The sequence below is a fragment of the Cervus canadensis genome, chromosome 30 (genome assembly GCF_019320065.1).
Source record: "Cervus canadensis isolate Bull #8, Minnesota chromosome 30, ASM1932006v1, whole genome shotgun sequence".
Taxonomy (NCBI): Eukaryota; Metazoa; Chordata; class Mammalia; order Artiodactyla; family Cervidae; genus Cervus; species Cervus canadensis.
The window spans coordinates 8,652,964-8,671,468 of NC_057415.1; the positions used below are offsets into that span (position 1 = coordinate 8,652,964).

The following is an 18,505-nucleotide window of genomic DNA, read 5'->3' on the forward strand; positions in this document are numbered from 1 at the left end:
CGCCTGGCTTATCTGGGGCCACGCCCACGCCCGCCGCCGGGGCCACGCCCCGTGATGACTCTCCGTCCCTCACCTCCAACTTCCCGGAGCTCCCCTTCCCCGGAAGATCAGGCTGAAAATCCGGATAAACGATTGGGAAACGCCAATAGGCACATTGCGCTTGCGCATGGGAGGCCGGAAGTCAAGTCGGAGACGGAGGTGACTCTGCTTCCGTTTCTGGTTTTGCTCCAGTGTTTAGGTTTTCTCAGCGGCCGCCCAAGATGAACCGATTCTTCGGGAAAGCGAAACCCAAGGCTCCGCCGCCCAGCTTGACTGACTGCATTGGCACGGTGGGCACTTAGACTTGCTAAGTAGGCTCAGGAACCCTGACACCCCTTAACCCGTCCACCCCCGACTTCGGCGTCTACTCCTGGCTCCCGGGCCCATTACACCTTAGCTCTCTCCACCACTTTCGTTCCTCTTACCCAAGTCATTGCTGACGCCACAAACCGGGGACCCCTAACCCATCATTGTTTAACCCTACTTGCGCCCCACCCCCTCTGGTGCTCAGTGCTGCGTCCACTCGCTGTTAACTGCCCAGGTCACCCCGACCAGCCATAAGCCCTGACACCCTTCCCACCTCATCCAGCCCTACCCCTCCCTCCTCTTCCGTCCCTCATCCTTCTCCGACGTCAGGAATCTCGGCTTGATATCCTAGCTCAGTATATCTGTAACCCAATCCTGGATCTATTACACAAAATTCAAAACTCTAGCTCCTGTCATTAGGCCACCACCTTCTATCCAAGTGAATAGCGTTAGCTCTACAGCCCTAGCCGGGGTCCATTGGGCAGTAACTCATTTCACACACTTTCTGATTGAGCCCTGGGCTGGCCTAGTCTCCAATTCTTGGGAAACTTCGACTCAGTCGAGTGATTCTCAAATTCTTTTTCTGCTCAAACACTTGAGGATGCCCCTGGAATATTGGAATCTAGGGGGGTGGAATACAGTTTAACCCCCACCCCAGGATTTCTGAGAATCCTGCCCTGCCCCACAATTAGGAATCGCTGTTTTCAACCTTCACCATATGCTCTTCTTTGTTTTTCCTTTCTTCCTCTATATTCATTCCTCCCCTACCACTTTTCATGTAAATGTATTGCAATAACTACCACTGCCTTTGATGTTTTTCCACTCAAGGTGGACAGCAGAGCAGAATCCATTGACAAGAAGATTTCTCGGCTGGATGCTGAACTAGTGAAGTATAAGGATCAGATCAAGAAGATGAGGGAGGGACCTGCAAAGGTAAGGTAGACGGCTCCTGCAGAAGTTGTGACACCTTGGTCTGAGTACCTGTGGAAGTAAGGCCTGCTGGTAAGGGCTGGTGAGGGATATAGAAGAGATGCTCACAGTCTGGTAAGGGGAAAACATTTGTGACAGTGTGTCCTTCAGGGAGGAGAGTTTGCAGCCCGATATGAGAGGAAAACTGGGGCTTGACCTGGTGGAGAGAAGATGTTGATCACACACACAGAAACATGTATGTGGGAATTAGCATATTCTACTGAGAACGTGGCAATCTGGACAGGCTGGGCCTGCTCAGACTAATGAGTTGCTTGGCTGGTCAGGTTAGGTATATATAATAGACTGGTTAAGGAATGGCATGTTGGGGAAAAGTACTAGTGTTCTGTTAATACCATCACTACCTACTAGCTGTGACCTTTATGAAGTCACTTAATTTCTTACTTTCCTCTTCTATTAGGAAGAAACATAGAGTGGTATATGTAAGTGCATGGACTGTGAATTTGAGCTGCTTTTTTTCCCCCATCCCATCTCTGTAACTTACTAGGCATTTAAGTGAGAGCAAATTACTTAGCACCTGAACTTAGCAAACTGAACCTCAGTTTTCCAATCTGTAAAATGGGGATCATATCTACTTTATAGCATGAGATTAAGCAAGGTAATTCATGTGACCTACATAGTACTATGTCTAGTACATAGAAACAGTCAGTGTTAGGTATTATTATCATCTGTGAAGTAATAATACCTGCTTTTCCGTCTTCATTGGAGGAGACAAAGTGATTTATGAAACAGTATAGAAAGCGAAGTGACCAGAGGATTTTCTCTGCCATCGTAGTTGGATGGCATGGAGTGAAGAGTGACCAGAGGCAGGACAGCCTACCTAGACGTGAGGCGATGAGAGCCTAAACCGTGGTGGTAGTCATGAGAATGACATGAGAGGAATCACTTTGAAAGTGAGTTCTGAAAATCTAACACGATGACAATGCATGAGGAGACAACAGAGAGAGGACAGGTAAGGTTGGTGTAACAGTTTTCAGCCTAGAGAAGTGAGAGACTGGTGGGGCTGTTGTTAGTCATTTCCAAGGTGATAGCAGGTTGAAGAGTTTGGGCATGGTGAGTTTGAGTGGAGAGCAGACTGTCCAAATGTGGAATCTCTCTAAGGCACCTGCGTATACAAAATTGGCCCTCTTGGAGTAGAAATAATATCCCCTAGAAAAGGAAATGTACTGAGATGTGGGATGAAAAGACTGAGGCGGGCTGGAGCTTAGAGCCCACTTGGGAGGTGAACAGTCTGGGAGCCACTATGTCTACTGCTTTGAAGATGAGAGGAAGTAGGTATGTGAGTTTGAGGATTCATTTACCATTTGTATATTTTCTACTTCCTTTCATTAAAATCTATTTTTCTTCCTAGAATATGGTCAAGCAGAAAGCCTTGCGGGTTTTAAAGCAAAAGCGGATGTAAGTTATATAAGTATAATCTCCTTTCCTCTAACAGGTTTAACCAAAAGGGAAATAGTCTTCCATTCCTTTAGATTTTCTTACCATTTTATAAGGGCTTCCCAAGCGGCATGGTAGTAAAGGACACACCTGCCAGAGAGGTAGACGTAAGAGATGGGGGTTCGATCCCTGGGTCGGGAAGATCCCCTGGAGGAGGGCACAGCAACTCACTGCAGTATCCTTGTCTGGAGAATCCCAGGTACAGAGGAGCCTGGCAGGCTACAGTCCATAAGGTCGCAAAGAGTCGGACACAGCTAAAGCGACTTAGCATGCATGCACCACTTTATAAGCATTCTTCAGTTAATTGCAAATTTCATTTACACATACAGTTAACTAGAATTTCTCCCTCTGCATGTTCAGCAACATCTGTTGCATGTTCAGCAACATCTGCTGCACCACTGTCCATTTAAATAGAGCTTTTTGCTGTGATGGGAGATGTTTTCTGTCTGTGCTCGTCAGTACAATAGCTGTTAGCCACATGTGCCTATTGAGCACTTGAAACGTGGCTAGTATGACTAAGGAACTCAAGGTCCAATTTTATTTAATTTTAGCAATTTAAGTAGCCATGTATGTCTAGTGGCTTCTGTATAGACTTCCCAGATCTGTAGAGTTTGATTCTCCCATTTATTTAATTAGAATGTGCTTTTTAAAATTTCATTTGTTTGCCTGTAAAATTGGGAAACTTGAATATTTGTTCCCTCCCATCAGAAGATTTAGCAGCCCTTAATTTGCTTTAGGAGAAGGCAATGGCACCCCACTCCAGTACTCTTGCCTGGAAAATCCCATGGACAGAGGAGCCTGGTAGGCTGCAGTCCCTGGGGTCGCTACCAGTCGGACATGACTGAGCGACTTCACTTTCCCTTTTCACTTTCATACATTGCAGAAGGCAATGGCAACCCACTCCGGTGTTCTTGCCTGGAGAATCCCAGGGAGGGACGGAGGAGCCTGGTGGGCTGCCATCTATGGGGTCGCACAGAGTCGGACACGACTGAAGCAACTTAGCAGCAGCAATTTGTTTTAAGTGAATGTGTCCCAGTGTTTGAGCAGAAACCCAACATTATCTTTGGTTCTTAACCTTGTGGGCTCTCCAGCTGATGAGACCCTCTTTAGGAGTGCAGAGGTCAGGTGGAATCAGCTGATAAAGAGCAGAAAGATTATTGGTATCTCTATTCTTGTTTACAAAATGACTTCTTATAAAACATCAGATACCATCTTACTCCTTTCAGATTAGACAGAGTTATAAAAAGAAAACTATGATGCCTAGAGCAATGAGAGTGTGTAGTAAAGCTGTTACCTCCTAAATTGATATCATCGCAATTTTTTTATTAAAAAAATTTTATTTAAAAAAATTTATTTATTTTTGGCTGCACCAAAAATAAATAATAAAACACACACCGAAATAATAAAACAAACACCAAAAAGGTCTTTGTTACTTTGCGTGGGCTTTCTCTAGTTGTGGAGAGTGGGGGCTACTTTCTACTTTTCCGTGCAGCGCGTGGGCTTCTCATTGCAGTGGCTTCTCTTGTTACGGAGCACAGGCTCTAGGCATGAAGACTCAGTAGTTTCAGCTCACAGGTTCTAGAGCAATGGCTTAGCACTTGTGGTGCATGGGCTTAGTTGCTCCATAACATGTGGGATCTTCCCGGACCAGAGTTTGAACCCATGTCCCCTGCATTGGCAGGTGGATTCTTATCCACTGGGCCACCAGGGAAGTCCAGCATTGCAATTTTTAAGTAGCTTTTTTTTTTTTAATAAAAGAATACATGTTCATTGTGGAAACTTGGCAAGTACATAAACATGAGTAGAAGAAGAGAAAATTCACCAAGAGTCCTATTGCCAGAAATAACCACCTTTAAAATGCTAATTTCTTACAGTTTCTTTCTCTGCTTGTGCATACATGGTACATGTACATATAATCTTTTAGAAGAAAACAAATGGCATGTATTATATCAGTTATTGTTTTCTACTTAATGTTGTATCACAAGTATTTTTGTCCTTCTAAATATTTTTTGGAAACATATTATTTTAATGGTGTGATAATATTCTACCACCATTTGCCTGCATCATTGACTGTTTTTCTTCTGGTTGAATGGTTAGATGGTTTTCAAATACTGTATAAAGACTATAGTGATATAAGTCTTTGAAACAGTTTTATCCGTTGATATAAAACTTCATTTAAAAAAAATAGTTGGAGTGTCAGGCAGTATATTAGGTTGGATAGATTACCTATTTATGGATACAAGATTAATAAAATAACAATACCAGTGCTCAAGCAGTTCAGCCTACTGGAAAAAGTTTCACTGTATGTACGAAGAACCTTAAATATAGTCTTGCTCCTTCCCCCTAAGAATTCCACTTCTGAGAATTTAGCATTGAAGATAATTTAAAACATAAAAACTTATATTAAGACTTCTTAGCAATGTAGAAACCAGCAGTAATAATGTTAAGTGGAAAATAGTGTTATAGTTAAAGTACATTCCAAGATAGAAGATTGGAGGAACGTCAAATGATGTTTGTGTAAGATGGATTAAATTGTTTTTCTCATTTTTTATGTACATTTGTTAAGGTTTGTTGTTTAAGAAGATTCTCTTATCTAGCATTAAAGATACTTTCTTCCTGAAGAGTTTTTTTTTGGGGGGGGGTGGGGAGTAATTTATTTGCTTCCATTTTTTTACTTCCTTCCTTTACTTGCTTCCAATTTATTACTGCTTCCATTTTTTATTCCTGAAGAGTTCTATCTGCCTCACATTACCATTTTCATTTGACTCTGAAAAGGTACGAGCAGCAGCGGGACAATCTCGCCCAACAGTCATTTAATATGGAACAAGCCAACTACACCATCCAGTCACTGAAGGACACCAAGACCACGGTACTCCCAAAGCACTTTTTCCCATGGTTTCATTTTATATTTTGTGCTTTATTTTTGTGTTTCATTTATATTTTGTGCTCTTTTTTCCTATAGTTTTTAAAAGACAGTTTAACCATCATGGCTTCTTAAGAGATGGTATGTTCTCTTTCCTTATTTTAGGTTGATGCTATGAAATTGGGAGTAAAGGAAATGAAGAAAGCATACAAGCAAGTGAAAATTGACCAGATTGAGGTGAGATGTGTGCTGGTTTCTGTAAGAATGCACACTGGTTTCTCAAAGCGTCCACATGAATGTGTATGTGATGGGAAGAGCCCAGGAGAGGGATGGAATCTTGGGCCTCCCGTTTACTAATGGAGTAACTTTGGGGAAAAGCGTCAAAGGACCTCACTGTTAACCTAAGGATCCTAATACCAGATGCAGTTATTATGCTGCTGCTGCTGCTAGGTCGCTTCAGCCGTGTCCGACTCTGTGCAACCCCGTAGACGGCAGTTCACCAGGCTCCTCCGTCCCTGGGATTCTCCAGGCAAGAATACTGGAGTGGGTTGCCATCCCCTTCTCCAACGTATGCATGGGTGCTAAGTCGCTTCAGTTGTGTCTGACTCTATGCGACCCTATGGACAGCAGCCCACCAGGCTCCTCTGTCCACAGGATTCTCTAGTTATTATGAGGGTGAAATAAATGAGCTGGTGTATCTAAATGCACAATGCCTGGCACATAATAAACACCCAGTGAATAAACGCTCAGTTTCCTTTTGCTACTAACTCATTTAATGATTTTTAGTCTTGTTGCCTCAATTGTAAAGTAGTGATGTTGCTGCTCATCTCCCAGGATTGTCCTCAATTAACACTTGGGACAATATATATATTGACAATATATATAAAGTACCTAGCATGGTTCCTGGTATAGAATTGGTCCCCTTTTCTAGTAATTCTCTCTAGATTCCCTGCCCACCCCCACCCCCAGTTTTATTGAGATACACTTGATATATAATAGAGTGTAAGTTGAAGGTGTACAGTGGAGTGATTTGAAATATATAGTGAAATGGTTATCACTGTAAGATCACCTCACATAATTACTGTTACTTTTGTGGTGAGAATATTTGAGGTTTACTTTCCTAGCAACTTTCAAGTATTGTTAAATATAGCCACCACACTGTACTTTAGATCCCCTGAACTTAGTCATCTTCTTTTTTTAAGGTTATATTTCATTTATAGTTATTATAAAATATTGACCGTGTTCCCTGTGTTGTGCAATATATCCTTATAGCTTATTTATTTTATACATAGTAGTTTGTGCCTCTTGATCACCTCCCCCTATCTCTTTAGGTTTTTAATAATAATGTCCCTAAAATTAGCATTCTTTTTTGAGATCATGTTTTAGCTGGGGTGGTGAGCCCTAGGGGCTCGGTATCTTTTAACTCTGTCAGTTGAGCAGCCCAGATGGCAGACAGGATTAGCAGAGGGAGTGGTGATGGTCAGAGGAGAAGGTTTCTCTACGCATATGATAGTGGTCTTTCCCCCTAAACACTAACTGGAATGTCTCTTTCTAAGAGGGCAGGGACTCAGTTTTATTCACTTTCCCAAGTGTATTCCCAAGTGCCCCAAACAGTTCCTGGCCTTCGGTTTGTTTAGTGGTTGGTGAACAAATGAAGGAGAGGCTCTTCAGTGCCATAAAGCGGTTCTGTCCCATTTAATGATGTTCTTAGTGTGTCTTCAGCATCTTACTGCTTCTGCACGGTCCTCCGTGATAGTTCCGGTCTTCAGTAAGTGAAGGCGTTCCTCTCATCTTGCTGTTTTCCAGCACCCCTCCTTATACTGCTGGGACCTTCTCTAATCCTCCACCAGTTTCTGCTTCCAAGAATTTAGGCTTAGTGATAGAGATTCACTGAGAAAAATGTTCGGAGTATGCTTGCCTTATTTGTATCGTATTATTTGATAATCAAACACAATGAACTGAATTTTATTTTCTACTTCCAGGGTTCCTTATGTTTTAATTAGTGCTGTTTAACGAACAAAATAGAAATTTTGGTATTTCTGGTTTTCTTTATGTTTCGTCTTTCACTTGTGGTTGTCTGGCTGTCTCCCCACCTGATTTTCCTTCTCCTGTCCCCTAATACAGCGGTCCCCAACCTTTTTGCCGCCAGGGACTGGTTTTGTGCAAGACAGTTTTTCCACAGACTGTGGGGTGGGCAGTGGTTTCAGGATGATACAAGCACATTACATTTATTGTGCAGTTTATTTCTATTATTATTACATTGTGATCTATGATGAAATAATTACACAGCTCACCATAATGCGGAATCCATGGGAGCCCTGAGCTTGTTTCCGTGCAACTAGACGGTCCCATATGGGGGTTTTGATGTGAGTCTGCAAGCAATTGATTTATTATGGTCTCTGTGCAGTCAAACTTCTCTGCTAATGGTACTGTCTATTTGAAGCCACTCGCCAGCACTAGCATCACCACCTTAGCTCTACCTCAGATCATCAGGCATTAGATTCTCTTAAGGAGCGTGCAACCTAGATCCCTTGCATGCATGGTTCACAGTAGGGTTCATGCTCCTATGAGAATCTAATGCTGCTGCCACTGATCTGACAGGAGCTCAGGCAATAAAGTGAGTGATGGGGAACAACTAAAAATACAGATGAAATGTCGCTTACTCACAGCTCACCTACTGTGAGGCCCAGTTCCTAACAGTCCGTGGACCAGTACTGGTCTGTAGCCTGGGGGTTGGGGACCCCTGCCCTAATAGACTTGCCTGCATAATAGGTGGAGAGCCCCTTTCTTAACTTTTTTGATGTGTATGGGTGTGTGTCTTTGACTGGGCTGGATAGTTTGAATCCCATTTGTTTTCCTAAAATATTTTACTTGAAAAGCATTTTTATTGTTTTCTAGTGCTCATTTTAAAACTTTGCCTCTACATGTGTGTTCTCCTATTTCATTTTTTATTTCCCAATTTCTGTGGTCCAGTCTAGTGCTTGTATTGGTTTTGTATTCCTTTTGTTTGTTTTTGTAGAATTGAACCTGCTAATTCTTTGTGATGATTTTTTTCCTGTGCCTATCCTGGAGTCTATTGCTAGAAATCCTACTCTTTCTAATAGGATTATGAGATCCTATTAGATATAAAAAAATTTCAGATCACTCTGAAATTTTGGGTGACTTATCTTGATATGTAAAAGTCTAAAATGAGTTCAGCTTGATTAGTTACGTTATTTTCGCCCTCTTAATTATTGTTTCAGCCAGTGCTTCTCTGCATAGCAGACTGTTAAAGTATATGCAATGTGGTAGTTTGGTACTTGGAAACAGAAAGCATTTTCTTTTTAAAAAAGTATTTTTCTCCATTTTATTTTCTATCCCTTATGTGGAAAAACAAACCTCTAATTTGGGGGTGAGGAAGGAGTTTTTAAACGTTTTGCATTGCTCTAAAAATTCTGAAGAATAAGCAGTGTTGATTTAGAACCTCTGCATTATCAGCAGGAGTCCATTCCCCTCTGTGTGGAATTTTCAGCATATGAAAAACAAATTGTTCTGTACATCCTTAACATAAGAGACAATATATAGTATTAAGTGTTTAGTGTTTGACACATATTATGACATATGTTATTACAATAAATCATTACCTATGAAGAATGGCTATTAATAACCTCATTTTATAGATGAGCAAATTAAGCCTAAGAGACATTACTTTTCATTGAATATGAAATAAAACTTTTGAATACTGAATAAAACTTTAGCTTGGTAATGTTTAACCACAGTCTGCTCTTCTTATCATTATACTAACTGCCCTTTATTACGCTATACCACTTCTCAAATGGGTTTTACATTCTTTGTGGCCCTTCAGTAGTTTCCTAGTAAAGTACAGATAGATTATTCCTAGATGATATATGCCCTCGGTCAATTTTTTTTCACCAGCCTTGTCTCAGATATCAAGCCTATGCTGAATCCACTTCTGTTTCGCCATGTGGGGTGGGCCCAGTACAACTTTTTGTACCTTCCAGTTGTTTCTGCTACTGCTTCCTTACCCTCCACAGTGTGGTCAGTCTTTGGCTGACTCAAGAAGCATAATGTCTCAGTTACCTTCTTACTCTTAACTTGAAGATTTTTGATAGCATAAATGTTGCTTGATTTCCTTTTTCAAGCAAACTGTCTGTAAAGAGAGAGATGGGCATCTTTTCTTGCAATAGCACTTTGATTTTCCACGAAGCATCTTAAATTCAAATGCAAGATTACTAATTCTGTTCTTTATTTTTCAAGTTTACATTTTTACCACCAAAAATAGGGGAAGATTATGTGGTCTATGGCTTTTTTCTAAGATTCAGGGGAGAGAATAGAGACAGGGGGTAGTTAGGGATAAATGGTAAGAACTGAATAAAAATCCTGTCATATATATTTTTGTAGGATCTACAAGACCAGCTAGAGGATATGATGGAAGATGCAAATGAAATCCAAGAAGCACTGAGTCGCAGTTATGGCACCCCAGAATTAGATGAAGATGACCTCGAAGCAGGTAAGTTTTAGAAAAAGCAATGTATATGTAGCCTAGCGTCTGAAAGGAACAACTGTCAGGGATCTTTTCTCCCAAGCATTAGAGAAAATTTCTATGAGGGTTCCCTGAAAGTTCATCTGTGGTACAGGCTCTGGGCACAGGGCTTGGGCAGCAGCCACATCAGACCAGCATACCTCACCAACTCTGAGGTGGACAAGCTCTGAAGGAACATCCGGGCAAAGGCCTCTGCTGACCCGGTGCTTGGTAACCAAACACTGTCATTGCCTGCCATTTTTTATTTTTTTCCCTTCATTTTCCTGCTTGAGTCCTCTTCCTCAGAACAGTAAAGCCGATCAAGAAACAGTAGTTGGCAGATACTGATACTTAGTGTGCATCAGTTACTGTATGCCAGGCCCTGTGTTAGATGCTGGGGATTCAGCATTGAGGAAAACCAGCACCATCCCTGCACTCCTGGACCTTCTCCTCTAGCAGGGGTAAGAAACTGCGTGAGTTAAAGAGCACAGACTGATGGGAAGAAGTAGTATGGGGTACCACAGGAACACAGAGGAATCCAACTTAGTTTTGAGTCAGGGAACAGGCTTAGGACCTGAAGGATTAGCAGAGGTTAGCACGATGAAATGGAAGGGGTTGTTAAGAAGTGGTCTCACGGAGAGTTGTTTAGAAACTGTTGCTGTAGTCCATTTAAGACATCATGGTGCCTGAGACTAAGGCGGTGGCAGCAAAGACAGGGAGAAGTGGACATACTGAAGACATTTTAGAAGGTTGAATGGACAGGACCTAATGATTGATTAGATGTGGAGAGAGAGGGAGATGTCAAAGATGTTTGTCAGTTTCTAGCATGAGTAACTGGGTTTCCTGTTGGATGATTGCCCTGTCCCATTACTACTACTTTATCTCCATGTTCTTGTTTTGACTATAACCTTCCCTTCTCTCCCCTCTACCCTGTTTATTTCTGCTTTCTTATTTCTCATCTTGAGTTTCCTCTGATGAGTTTCTGCCTGCTGTTGCTATTCCCCCTGCTCACTTCCAACTTTGCCATAGACTTACTTTTAAACCTGATCTCATGTCATGGTCACTGTCTATACAACAATCTCATGCCTTCCCTCACTGGCTGTTTTCAAGTTCATGAGTAAATGGAAAAGAATTTTTTACATTTGTTATTGTCAGGATTTTCTAATTTGAATTGGCCTACTAATAACTATACAGTCTTCTCATGAATACTAGGGCCTTATAAACCTGTGGGAAATAGTTGTTTTGTTTTATTTTGATTTTTGTTTTTCATGGACTTTTACCACCCTAGTTTCCTTGAAAATTCCATATAATAGCCATCTTTTATTTTGAAAATAGAAATTAACAATCCCTTCTCTGTTTTTAAATTTTCATCTTACTGCAAATAATTTGGCTGACTTTCTTAACATTAACTGCCAATTTTCTTTTTCTTAAATTATTATTATTTTTTTTTTAATTAAATTTTTTTTGGCTGCACTGGGTCTTCATTGCAGCGCACAGGCTCTTCATTGCTGAGTGCGGGCTTTCTCATTGTAGTGAACAGGAGCTACTCTAGTTGTGGTGCACAGGCTTCTCACTGTGGTAGCTTCTCATTGCCGGCCACGTGGGCTCAGTAGTTGTGGTACATTGGCTTAGTTGCCCTGCGGTGTGTGGAATCTTAGTTCCGAGACCAGGGATCAAACCCATGGCTTCTGCATTGGCAGACGGATTCTTAACCACTGGGCCACCAGGGAAGTCATCCCTAGCCTCCAGTTTTTTTGCTTACATTTTTTTTAAATGTTGACTGTTTCAACTTAGAGTTGGATGCACTGGGCGATGAGCTTCTGGCCGATGAAGACAGTTCTTATCTGGATGAAGCAGCAGCTGCGCCCGCAATTCCAGAAGGTGTTCCCACTGACACGAAGAACAAGGTGAAAGCTTTTTCTGTTCATATTTTCAATGCAAAATGGTAAAGACTTTATGCTTGATCATCAGCCTGGGCATCTGAAAGGTATTAAGAACGAACAAGGAAAGACTGTCATTATTTTGGGAACCCTTTGAAGCCCAGTTTCCCTACACTGGCCTGTGGCTGGTCTTCCCCACTTTACCCCCTGTTCCTCCTTGCGCTTGGAGTTGCCTTAATCTTTTTCTGCTGCCCGTGCCGTCCACACCACTCTGAGCCAGCTGCATAGGTTGTTTTTTCTCAGCATTCCTGAAATAGTTTTTATTAACACTACCATAGCTCATCTTTTTAAATCCCTGGTAACAGGTTCCTGAAGCATGTATGTTATTTCCATGTTTAGAAGATCACAGATTCCTGATTTAAATGTGCTCTTGAGCTATGGTTTCTGAATTGATAGTCACTGCCTGTGGGTGCATGCTTAGTCGCTCAGTCATGTTTGACTCTTTGCGACCCCATGGACTGTGGCCCACCAGGCTCCTCTGTCCATGGGATTCTCCAGGCAAGAATACTGGAGTGGGCTGCCATGCCCTTCTCCAGAGGATCTTCCTGACCCAGGGGTCAAACTTGGGTCTCCTGCACTGCGGGCCGATTCTGTCTGAGCCACCAGGGACGCCCAGTCACTGCCTAGAAGCCTGTAGTGAAGTATCATACGGCAGTGACTCCTGTCCTGGGCACCACTCCTTCGAGGGTTGGTGAGGCTGCAAAAGGTGCTGTTTGGCTTTAGGGACCAGAGTGAAAGTGGGCATCCGGAGGCAAGTGCCCACTCCACAGCCTTTACTCAGGCCGCTCCTCACGTCCTGGACACTCGCAGCCCCCTCTCCCCGTTCAGGGCTTACTCTCTCACTGTCCCCTTCCTCTGCAGAGCCAGCCCTTTTGATCCCTTCCATTTCTTTTTCTGGTTTATCACTTGCCACTTTACCTCTCTTGAAAAAAAGCTTGTTCTCATCTTCTCAGTGAGATTTTTTTTTTCATTGATTAACCACTTGGAAATGAATTTTGACCACTAAATGTTTGAAATCAGTTTTTTTTTTAAGTCAGTTGGAAAATAGTGACGCTGAACAGCTCTTTCTTTTCACAGGATGGAGTCCTGGTGGATGAATTTGGGTTGCCACAGATCCCTGCTTCGTAGACTTGCATCATTCAAGTACATCGTGTAAAATGAACGCGTATTCTGGGGCTGGGGAATATTTATCTTTCCAAGTTGGCCATAACAGATTTAGGTTTCTTTCGTTTCCTTGGAGGAAAAATTAATTATTTTATTTTTTTTTCCAGTAAGAGACTCATTGCTTGGAGGAGGCTTTCTTTATACTAAATTTTTATTTCTTTTCTCTTATGAAAGACTAACTTACTTAAAACTATCATTGGATATGTCTGTCTTAATTCCTTAATAATAATTTTGAAATAAAACCAAGGAAATGGAAATCTTTTAAGTTCTGTGACAGCATATCTCCACAATCTCAAACTGACCTGATAAATTGATGGAAAAGATGAGATTGGTGGGACTGTGCATAGTATGTTTCAAAACCATTTTCTCTTGTGGTGTTATAGGTTGGTTAAAGTGATGGCCTTTTTGGGTGAGTTTTGTTGTGTCTTGTGAGTAAATCATTACTGTGTTCAGTATTGGAATGGAATTATCACTACTGTATCTTGGGTGGATATTTTGATTCTGTGGTTCCTTCAGTATTACAGCCGACTTGTAATCAGTAATGAATATTTCTTGATATTTAATGTATAGGACATTTATTTATACTCAATAAATATTTTTCAAAAGGATATTATTTTAATAATACTACCTCAGCTTGAAATCTCCACTACAGAAACCAAATTTAATATAATTTTAATGTCAATTCAGCTTAAAAACTACAGAAATCAAATTTAACAGGCAGCATTGTGGTGCTGTGGTTGATCCCCAGCCTTTTTGACACCAGGGGTTGGTTTGGTGGAAGACAGTTTTCCCATGGGGGCTGGGATGCTGGGGTGCTGGGGTGGGGTGGTTTCAGGATGATTCAAGCGCATTACGTTTATTGTGCATGTGTACTCAGTCGTGTCTGACTCTTTGCAACCCTGTGAACTGCAGCCCAACAGGCTCCTCTGTCTATGGAATTTTCCATGCAGATACTGGGATGGGTTGCCATTTCCTACTCCAGGGGATCTTCCACACCCAGGATTTGAACCCGAGTCTCTAGCATCTCCTGCGTTGGCAGGTGGATTCTTTACCACTGCATCACCATTTATTGTGCACTTTATTTTTATTATTAGTACAGCAACTCCACTTCAGATCATCAAGCATTGGATCCCAGAGGTTGAGGACCCCTGGTGTAGAGGAAAGAGCAAGGAGCAATCCAGGCTTGGGCCCTGGGTCTGCATCTAATAACTATTAAGTAGCCTCCTCACACCTCTCAACTTCTGTTTCCTTACTAGTAAATCATGCTTACCTCCTGAGGCTTTTGTGAGGAATAATTGAGGTAATTGTCTTGATACTTTGTTAACTGCCAAAGGTATTATTAACAGTATGAGGAATTATTAATAATAGATTAATAGTTATTAACATTAAAAAACAGGGGTTGGGAGTTCCCTGGTAGTCCAGTGGTTAGCACTCAGAGCTTTCACTACCATAGCCCTTGATACAGTCCTTGGTCAGGGAACTAAGATCCTGTGCAGCCAAAAATAAAAACCCAGGGGCTTTATTCCTTTCTTGGGAGGTGCCTGGAGAGCTGCAGCAAATCCAAATTCCTGCCAGATTTCAGGGTCTTAAATGACCCATCCTCCCTTCTGCCAGCCTCGCTGGGGGCCTCACAATGTCACTTGCACCAGCCTTTCGTGTGTCAGCAAATCAATAAACATTTCTTGGACACCAGTTCCGCAGAGTATACCAACCCAAGGGATGCCAAGAACAGTCACAGCTCCTTTCTCACGACTTCACTGTCTAAGTTATAAGTGAGAATGGAACACGGATGTAACCCTTTCCCACCCCCACCAACCTCACACTTGCAGAAGCCTTCCAGTGGCACAAACATTACACTATTCATCATTACCTTCTTGAAAACTTCCTTGGCTTCCCGACAAGTTCTCACTCAGCCCTTTAAATATTTCTTCCATTGTCGTTCCTGTCTTGGACTTCTTAGTTTTCATAGTTTCCCTGAGATACCTCGTGCCCATGATTTTAACTATTACTTATGAACTAATGACTCAAAATAACTAACTTAGACCCCTTTCCTTATTCTTATTTTCAGTTCTGGGTATTCCTAATTAAATGTCCTACCACTACCTACAACCTAACATCCAAGTTAAGCTCATTACCTTGAGCTTCACACTCAGTCAGCATTCCTGCTGGGTATTTCATATCTTGCCACTGTTAAATCTCTGACCCCATATTGCCACTTTTAATGAGTGATATTTAGTCCTCCAGCTAGACTTCTTTAGTACTTTGGATACCAGTGAATAATCATTTTATCAAAATCACTCTTCCCTTGGCTTTTGTGATGGTACTCTCTGGTTCTCCTGTTCTGACTATTCCACTATTTCTTCCAAGACTCCTGTCTGAAATCCTCATCTCTCCAGCCCTGTAATGTTAGTGTTCCTCAGGAGTCTAGCCTTTATCAACCATATTTCTTTGTCTGCTCACTTATATTTAATAATCTCAACTATTCTCATGGCTTTAACTGTGGACTTAGAAGGCTATACAAATCTATACTTGTATCCCTGGTCTTGCCCCGGAGTTTCAGAATCCTATTTATATCCAGCTATCGCCTGACAGTTATTTGAATGTTCTAGAAGCCCACAGACACTTTACATTCAAATGGCCAAGAAACCCATTGTCTCCGCCCCCAGACCTGACTCTCCTGTTTCGTGTGCCTCAGCTGATGGAGCTGTTGTCCTCCATCATTCAAAACAGAAAGCTCTTGAGTTGTCCTTGATGCCTACATTTTGCCTCATCCTACATATTCAATTATAATTATTAAACCCTGCTTCTAACCCCTTAATGTTTCTCAAATCCAGCCCCTCCTTTCCTCTTGCAGCTGTCTTTGACTTGGACACCCCTCACATAGTCTCTCCAAATAAATGACCTGCTTTCTCCTCTTGCATAATTTCACTTCCTTGAGTCCATTCATCACACACAGCTGTACTGATCTTTCTAAAAGACAAATCTGACCATATCATTCTCTTACTTAAAGTCATGGTTCCTGACACCTCCAACAAGACGTAAAAAGCTGCCTATGAGTTGGCCCCCATCTCTCTGTAATGATTTATTGCGTAGTCTCTTCAGAACAGGATTCTCTTTCATATAGAGCAGCAGTCCCTAACATTTTTGGCACCAGAAACCAGTTTCATGGAAGACATTTTTCCCCCCCATGGGGTGGGGGGATGATTCAAGTCCACTACATTTATTGTTCACTTTATTCCTATTATTATTATATCAAATCCACCTCAGATCATCAGGCATTATATCCCAAAGGTTGGGGACCCCTGATTTAGAGAACTGCCTCCCTGATTACAAATGAGTGATTATTGTGAAAATACCAATTAGAGTAGCCCTACTTTTATTTCTCTCCTATGGGAGTGGGCTTTTAACCAGGCTGTGCCTATTGAAGTTCATCTCCCCAATTTTATAAGTGGAAACTAGGGGAAATGCTTCCCTTTAAATATATCTATATCTATCTACCTATCTATCTATGTATCAGTCTGATAAGTTTGAGATATTGAGTCTAGAGAGTAGCCAAGAGGCAGAATGAAAGAATCCTCATGTGACTGAGCCCTGACTTCGGATCCTTGAGATTCTCAGATGGCTCCAAGTCTCTGCAGCTCTTTCTTTAGCTCTGTGAGCTGAGAATTCTGCCAACAAACCCCCTTTTCTGTTTAAACTGATTGGACATGGGTTCCTGTCACTTGCTAGTAAAAGTCCTGAAAATTTTCTCTGTAGCATCTGCTTGTTATGCGCTTAATAACTGTTTCTAGTTCCCCTGCATCTGCCATACAGTCACGGTTCCCTGCCTCTGCTCATAGAGCTTCCCCTCCCTGGAGCTGGACGTGAGCAATGGGCTCATGTGCCCTTGGCACAGAAAGTCAAACTGACAGCAGGTATTGGCAGCAAAATCAGGGTTTGTTGCAGGGCCAAGCAAGTGAGTGGGATACAAGCCTCAGATCCACTCCAGCTTGATCTCTGAGTTCCTTTTTAAAGGAGAAGAACAAAGAAGCTGGGGTTAGTCATCATTTTGTGACTTTTTTGGGCTGTGCTGCACAGCATGTGGGATCTAGGAAGCATGATCTTAAGCACTGGACCACCAGGGAAGTCCCTTGTGACAGGTCTTAACTGTAGTTTCAAAAGTCAGGATACCTATGGTTTATGAGTCTCTGGTCTGGTGGTCCATGGCCTGGGGGGGGGCGGGCGGTGGGGTCTCTTAGCTCATCTTGCCCTAGAAAAACAGCCTGAGTCTGTATGTTTATGATGATGTCGACAACATCAATTTTAGTCATCTGACTGGTTGAATAGTGTTTGGTTAGTACGGGATTGAGGTCAGAGGGAACAATGCAGAAACAAGGTTTTGGATAGAGAGGTTAATCATAAACTATGTAGGGGAACTGGATTTGATTTCAGAGGTTCCTTAACACCTTTGTCATTCTGCTAATTCTTGCAATACTAGAAAAGACCAAAAGCAAGGCTCTGGTCTTTGTCAATCCCAGTGAATTTATCGAAGTGGAGAGGATAAGTGCTGTTGTGAGGGCCCTCTGGTGGTCACTGCTGCAGTTCCCACCAATTAGCATCGCTGTCAGTATCTTACCTATTAACCATTACAAGCAGAATTGAGGACAGATGGTCTCCTTACATTGTAATCTAGCAGCTCTGGGAGTTTAACAATGGTGGAGGAGATTGGAAGGTCCAATAGACAGAAGTTTGGCACTTCTACTTTTATTATCCTTATCCCTTAGTTTTCCTTTTATACATTCTCGTATCACCTAAGGCAGGCTTCCATGGTGGCTTAGTGGTAAAGAGCCCGCTTGGCAAGCAGGAGACTCGGGTTCAGTCCCTGAGGTTGGGAAGATCCCCCAGAGAAGGAAATGGCAACCCGCTCCAGTATTCTTGCCTGGAGAAAATTCCATGGACAGAGGAGCCTGGCAGGCTATAGTCTGTAGGGTTGCAAAGAATCAGACATGACTTAGTGGTAAACAGCAGCAGCAGCACATCACCTACGGCAGCGGTCCCCAACCTTTTTGGCACCAGGGACTGGTTTTATGGGAGACAGTTTTTCCAGGGAGGGGGTGGGGGGAGGTGGAATAGTTTTGGTTTTAACCTGCTGCTTACCTCCTGCCGTGTGGCCTGGTTCCTGACAGGCCATGGACCAGTGGCGACCGGGGACCCTGACCTAGGGACCTTGTCTGTATGTTTCTTTTATTGCTGCCTGAGTCCTATCCC

General features: G+C 42.3%; 1 protein-coding gene across 1 annotated transcript; it reads left to right on the forward strand.

Annotated features, from left to right (window-relative positions):
• Positions 1 to 160: 160 nt before the first annotated feature.
• CHMP5 (charged multivesicular body protein 5) lies at positions 161 to 13,866 on the forward strand. Its single transcript, XM_043453166.1, has 8 exons — positions 161 to 329; positions 1,174 to 1,278; positions 2,684 to 2,730; positions 5,545 to 5,638; positions 5,798 to 5,869; positions 10,034 to 10,142; positions 11,949 to 12,061; positions 13,172 to 13,866. The coding sequence occupies exons 1-8, from the start codon at positions 261 to 263 to the stop codon at positions 13,220 to 13,222; spliced, it is 660 nt and encodes a 219-aa protein (XP_043309101.1). The 5' UTR covers positions 161 to 260; the 3' UTR covers positions 13,223 to 13,866.
• Positions 13,867 to 18,505: the final 4,639 nt, after the last annotated feature.

Bases quoted from the DNA above. Each gene is read 5' to 3' on its own strand.
- CHMP5 (XM_043453166.1), top strand. From the start codon at position 261: ATGAACCGATTCTTCGGGAAAGCGAAACCCAAGGCTCCGCCGCCCAGC. The intron at 5,639-5,797 runs GTACTCCCAAAG...TCCTTATTTTAG, and splicing joins TGAAGGACACCAAGACCACG to GTTGATGCTATGAAATTGGG. The intron at 10,143-11,948 runs GTAAGTTTTAGA...GTTTCAACTTAG, and splicing joins TGAAGATGACCTCGAAGCAG to AGTTGGATGCACTGGGCGAT.